This window comes from Orycteropus afer, unplaced genomic scaffold, assembly GCF_000298275.1.
Source record: "Orycteropus afer afer isolate SDZICR_OR568_19922 unplaced genomic scaffold, OryAfe1.0 scaffold00303, whole genome shotgun sequence".
Lineage (NCBI taxonomy): Eukaryota > Metazoa > Chordata > Mammalia > Tubulidentata > Orycteropodidae > Orycteropus > Orycteropus afer.
The window spans coordinates 3,326,964-3,333,634 of NW_006921890.1; the positions used below are offsets into that span (position 1 = coordinate 3,326,964).

Genomic DNA, 6,671 nt, shown 5'->3' on the forward strand with positions numbered 1-6,671 from the left:
GTACTGCTGGGGTCAAGAGCACTAAGACTCCAAGGGACTCTTCAGAGCACTGAATCTTACTAGAAACCCAGATTTCGCTTCATTGAGGTTTAAACCAAACACCAAGTGAATTGCCGTTGAGTCACCCTAACTCATGGTGACCCCATGTGTGTCAGAGTGGCACTGTGTCCCAGAGGGTTTTCAGTGGCTGCCATGGAGTTTGAACCACCAACCTTTGGGTTAGCAGCCAAGTGTTTAACCATTTGCACCACCTGGGGGCTCCCTCATTCAGGTCAGAGGGTTACAAATTGTGGTTTGGAGAAACAGATTGCTGTCCTCGGAGCCTTTGGCAGAAATGCTGATGTGGTTTTACGTGGCTCATGGGCAGGGCAGCTCCTCTCCAGCCTTGCAAAGCCCAGAGGTGATGGCAGGGAGATCTCTTTGAGGAGCTTTTCCTCTCTTTGTGAGCCTTTTTTGAGGGGCAGTGGGGTGGGGGCATTACAGATTAAGGTCACAGACAAAGTACTAATCCCAGGGACCAGTGGAAGAGTCTGAGATGCTCCTTTTCCCATTCACTTGCCGTAAGGGCAGCTTGTCTGGTTAAGCTTGCAAACCATGGTGGTTTTTTAGGTTGATTCCCACATTTTTAGATTGATTCTGAGGCAGGGAATGTGACCCGTGTGCGTACGTGATGCTAGGAGTCTCCTGAAGTTTGAGTGCGTGCAGCACCAAGACCGTCAGCTCTGGTCTGGACAGGCTGTACATGTTCCTGTGGAGTAATGGACCCTTTATGCAGACCTGCGAAGGAAGGTTGAGTTGGCAGCACCCACCCATTTTACAGAAAAGAGAGAAAGTGAGGTTGAACACTTGCTCAGGTTAGGATGGCTTGCTGGGAGAGGACAATCCTGCCTCCAACTTAGGCGTTCTGTGGCTTGTGAAACTATGTACACTCAGCCTTCCCAGGACACCGTGGTCAGCATCCCCGGTGCTGGGCAGCCAAGGAGCAGCAGCACAGGGTGCCCCTGCCTGCAAATTGGTCACCGACCTCTGTGGGCACACAGTCGCAATGTATGAAAGAGGGGCCAGACTCAGGAAGGTCTGGAGCCTTGGAAAGCAATGAGAGCCGAGGAGCAGTAGCACAGAACTGTGACAGCCCATGTGAGAGGAGCCACACCTTTGGGAACACCTATCACGCTGTTAAAGCAAGAAGCATTTATTTCCTGATGTTCACCAACACAGACCAGTCTCAGCTGCTTCTCTCACAGGGAAGAAACTGGCACAGCCTTGGTCAGCAGGGACTTCTGGTTGGCTAAATGTGGAAACTCCTTGTTATGGATTGAACTTTGCCCCCCAGAAAGTTATGTGGAAGTCCTAATCCCTGTTCCTGTCAATGTGAATATCTGGGAAGAGGTGGTTTTTTTTGTTATGTTAATGAGGTCATACCAGAATGGCGGACCTAACCTCATCACTTCTGAGAGTTGCCTTACAAAAAGAGCAAGATACACACACACAGGAGGACAGACCCCAAAGAATGCCAAAGAATGGCAAGGAACATGAACTCCAAGGAATGGCAAAGAATGCCAAGGGACTAACTCCTAAGGCTACTGACAAAGAATGACCCTCCCCCCTGGAGCCATTGCACCCCTAAACTATGAGACAAAAAATTACTGCTCTTTCAAGTCACCCGCTGGTGGCACCTCTGTAGGAGACTAAGATGCCCTTGCCATACACCAGCAGTTCCAAGGATCCCAATGTCCCAAGTAACCACTCTTTCTCAAGAATGAATTAGGATGCTGACATCACATGATCACATAGGAACACTGAGCGGCTCTAACTGCATTGTGGATTGTTTTGGCCACTGTGGTAGTTCAGCTTGTGTGTCAACTTGGCTGGGCCTGGTTTTGAGTGGTTGGGCATCTGGATGTAGCTATTTCCCATCATGAGACTGGTGATCAACTCCATGGTAGAATCTGCCACAAACAACTGAGTAGCTGCCTTAGGGATGTGGTCTGCTTCCAAATCAGAATTTGGTACTGAGGGAATGGGGTGCTGCTCTGACAGATACATAAAATGTGGAAACAGGAGTGGAGTACACTCTTGACCTGAGACCCCTGAGCTGAAGCCCCAACAGAGACACTGGCAAAGACATTGGCAAAGAGATGGTAGCAGCAGAGCTGAGAGACTGGCATCAGACAGAGGGACAGGTTGACCAGCCCATGGAGGAGAAAGTTGGATGCCAGTGGGCAGGTGGCTTCCTGTGGAGTGAGTTGTCTTCGGGCATTAATTGGTAGAAGAGATTGGCATGAGCTGGATCAGTTGGCCAGTCCATGGAGCAAGAAAGCTGAGTGTCTTTTGGGCATGAAGATTCCTGACAGAGCGGGTTGCCTTCAGGCATTAATTGGCAGAAGCTGAAAGGAGATGCCGGCTCAGCTGGCTACAAACATGGCACAGGGCCAGGTCTGGATCCTGCATCTGGCTGAGTCTTCATCTCAATGGCCTGCCATGTTGCCTGCCAATCTTGGGACTGTTAATGGGCTTGAATAAGTGGCCTGCCATGTTGCTTGATAATTTGGGGACCATGCCATATTACCTGTAGACCTTGGGTTTGTCAGCCTCAGCAGCCAGCTGCTGCCTGAATTAAGAGAAGCCTCCAGCTTCAGTGGGTTGGGAGCAAGAGGCAGAGCTGAAGCCCAAGGTTGAGGGCCCTTCACCCAGCCCCTATAGCTGGCACTTTGAACTCAGACTTCTAGCCTCCTAAACTGTAAGATAGGAGCTCTGGTAGCATAGTGCCTAAGGTACTTGACTGCTAACCAGAAGTCTGGTGGTTCAATCCCACCAGTCACTCCTTGGAAGGAAGGTTGGGCAATCTACTTCCATAGTGTTACTGCCTCGCCAACCCAAGGAGGGGTTCCTACGAGTCGGGGCTGACTTGATGGCACATAACAACAACAACAAACTGTCAGATAATAAATCCCTGTTTGTTAAAGCTACTCACTTGTGGTATGACTGTTAAGAGTGGCACTAGAGGACCAAAACAGCCACCATCCTGGCAGACTGTCTTCATTGATCCAATAGGACCAGGTAACTGCCAGTCCTCCTTCATGATGCTGGCGCAGCCAGAACGTAAGCTTTCTGAAACTGCAACACATCTATTTTCAAAGCAGCTTTGCCAGAAAGCATGTAACACAGTGACAAAGCAAGGGGACGCCAGCTCAGTAGGCTACGAACATGGCAGTGTCAGTTCCTCGTTTGTGTATGCACTCTAGCCCCTGGACCCAGGCTCTGTCCTTACCATAGAACCAGGCCACCCCAATGGCTTCGATGAACACCCCGAAGAGGATGGACGTGCCGGCCGCAAAGTGATCCAGCAGCGTGAAGACGTAGATACCACCCTGGAAGAGAAGGAGTGCCTCCTGAACTTGGTGTCCGTGTGGCAGTATCCTTGCCATAAAAGGGCTTTGCCTATAATCTAGGATTTGGGGTTTACCTTACAGATGGAACCCATTTTATGTCCATACACATCACTAATATTCAACCCACTTGCAGCTTCTTATGGACACCATTACTACACAGAAATGGAAAGCACCTCTCTGCTCCTTTCCCAGGGTCTCCAGTGTAGTTAGAAATGGAAGTAGCCAAATGCCTCCCTTGGGAATGGAGGTGACCCCCAGTGACCCCACCCCCTATGGCCACCCTTCCTTTGCCACCCAGTCCCATAAATCCAAAAGGGAGGGTGTTTCAGCCAAAGGCCTTCCAAAGGAGCTGTCCGGGTGCTGAAGTAACTGGTACACCAAGCTGTGGGGATTCCCCTGTTGCCTTACATAGTCTTACAGGGCATGGGCTTTTCAGGAGAGGCAGCTTTGTAGGAATGCTGCAGTTTTGTCTGACCTGAGACCATCAACCATGCAGCCCAGCACCAAGTGCTAATGAAGACTTTATTTTCATAAAACCCCTCACTGCCAAAGACCCGCACAGAAGACAGCTGGCAAGTTTACGTACGTTGGTGACACAGAAGAGGGAGAGGAGGAAGGTGGCCAGGACGATGAAGAGGGTGAAGAGCTCCCGGTGCCGATGCAGCAGCTGGAACTCATCGATAAGCCCTGTGATGACCGACTCCATGCCACCCATCTGCAGCCGCACACAGAGCACAGAGAGGGCGCTGGGGAGGGGGCAGGGGAGAGACACCACACTGTGCCCCAGGCTGGGTCAACTTGTGGTCCCATGGCCAGGAGATGGACACAGCTCTTGACATGGCCATCAGAGAGGGTCATCAGAGAGAGAGGACCATCAGAGAGAGAGGACCATCAGAGAGAGAGGACCATCAGAGAGAGAGGGCCGTAAGACAGAGAGGGCCATCAGAGAGAGAGAGCACCGATCAGAGAGAGAGGACTTGGGATGGATGCCTGTCTACTGATGGCAATGAGCACCACCACTCTGAAATAACTGGTATGGCAAAACAGAATGTCCACTCCCACTGTGGTCCAGGATAGGATGAGTGGGAAAGAGACTCATTTCTGCTAGGTTTTTCTAAGCAAAATGTCCCTTCCACAAACAGCTTCCTAGAGTGAACCTGGCCTGGTCACGGGCTATGTTCTCACTGATAAAACTTACTGATGCCTAAATATTATCCTAATGGAATACTGCCCCTGATGCCTATGTGCTGGCCTCCTTTGCCCTGCTCTGTCAAACAAGCTACTCCAGTGCTGTTGACAGGATTCACCTTCCCCAGGTGGGGGGCCCACCCCACCAGGCATGCTATTCAAGGAGCCCCAGAGACCCAAGGTCCTCCCTGTGGGCAGGGACTGAGGCAGATCATGGTTGGGAGCTGAAGGCAGAGGGTGACAACTTGGACACCCTTGGGGAAGTTTCCCAGCAAACATGTGGGAATTGCCCAACATTCCTAAGCAAAGGAAGTCATGATTCACTTTCTTTCCAGGAAGTGAGCCTGGAGCCCAGAAGAGTCAGCAAACAGCATGGGATGGGTGAACAAGGAGCCCACTGCCAACTGTGTGCAAGACCACAGCCTCAGCTGTTGGTCCCTCGACAGTGACAGCAAGAAGGAGCTGAGAAACTCCTGCCGCCCAGGGCTGAGAGCACCCAGTGGTTAGGGCGCCATCGAGGGGGTCCTTCTGTGACTCTGCCCTCAGGACACACCTGTTCCTCATGGGGAAGTTAGGTAGGTTCCAGAGAAGGTGGCAAGGCAGCGTGGCTTGTGTTTTCTACTCTTTGGCCCCATTGCCCTGTTATTCTGTTTGGAGCCTTATTGCTGGACGCTTCTGTGCATGTGTTTAGAATTTGTTGGTGGCTCAGTGCACAGCATATTTTGATGCTCTAGAGTGGCAGATGGAAGGGTCCCTCGGACCTTGTAGCCCCAACTCCAGGAAAGGGGGCTCTCAAACATCCACAGAACTTGCTCCAGTCCCACCAGGGGCTCTGGGCCAACAGGAGGGGTGAACTTAATGCTGACAGTGTCAGGAAGCCTGGGGAGAGGCAAGGAGTGCCAGAGGCTTGCCTGGCCTTGCAATGGCAGTGTCCCCTGAGGAGTGGACTTCGGGGGGCCCGCAGGCATGTGACACGCCAACAGTACTCACAGCACTGTCGATGCCCAGTGTGAGCAGCATGATGAAGAACACCACGGCCCAGGCCGAGGACAGGGGCAGTGTGGCGATGGCTTCAGGGTAGATGATGAAGATCAGCCCGGGCCCTGGAAGCACAACATCACTCAGGCTGCTCCAGCTGTTGCCTCCCACTGACCCCACCTCGTCCCACGGGCCAGTAGCAGCCCTTCCATGTGCCTCTTGTGGGATGGTTCTAGCACCTTCCTATTGTCAGATCTACTCTTCTCCTTGAGGGCCCCCCTTCCTCCACTATGAATTCAGCAGACACTTGGCCCAGAAACCAAGACAGAAACCCACTTGGAGGGCTGTCACCACCCTGGCAACCTTGTTCCTGCAAATGACTCAGTCCAATGCTGGGCTAGGGGGCTGCTGGAGAAGGAAACAGGGAGAGAAATCAAGAGAAGGTGGACACCAGAAGAGACAGGGGAAGGGGCTTCTCGGGCGGTTTGGGCAAGCTACTTCCGTAGAGATACCACTCCGGAAACCCAATGAGGCGTCTCTATGAGTCAAATCGACTTGATGGGATTGAGTTTGTTTGTTTTGGTTTGGTTTTTTGGTACTTGTAAGATGTGGTGTCTTTCTAGTGTGTTTTCCCTGTGAGTATGCTATCTCTATCTGTGTCCCTCTATCTCTGTCTCTACCCCTATCTCTGCACACACACACAGACACACACACACAATTTGGTGAATTTCATTTTGCATTGAGCAAAGAAATACTACAAATACTTGTCTGTGCCAACAAATTTCTTTAAACATTAATTTCAAACAAAAAAAATATATCATGAATAAGAAAGACATAGAGAGGTAAATGGGAGGTACAGACAACAAATATGAGCCCTTTTGCACATATAGTACTGTGTTGTCAGTGAAGGCAAGCATGGGTGTATGGGTGGATAGATGGGTGGACAGGCTGTACGATTAGGTATGTTTATGAAATGGGGAGTGTATCCAGGTACATACATAGAGTTGGCAGACAATGGTCCTACAAGTTTATGTGAATGATCAGAATTCCCAGGTGTATAGTAGAGCTGACAAGGGGCAAGGTTGTGGTCACTGCTTGGTCACAGCCAGCTAC

General features: G+C 51.0%; 1 protein-coding gene across 1 annotated transcript in view; it reads right to left on the reverse strand.

The window, feature by feature from the left end:
* SLC6A3 (solute carrier family 6 member 3) overlaps positions 1-6,671 on the reverse strand; it is a 64,435-nt gene that overhangs the window by 14,537 nt on the left and 43,227 nt on the right. Inside the window, exons 8-10 of the mRNA XM_007951622.1 lie at positions 5,571-5,683; positions 3,979-4,107; positions 3,204-3,371 (exon numbers count right to left, since the gene is read on the reverse strand). Of these exons, the coding sequence (XP_007949813.1) occupies positions 3,204-3,371; positions 3,979-4,107; positions 5,571-5,683 (410 nt within the window). The remainder of the gene's footprint in view (positions 1-3,203; positions 3,372-3,978; positions 4,108-5,570; positions 5,684-6,671) is intronic.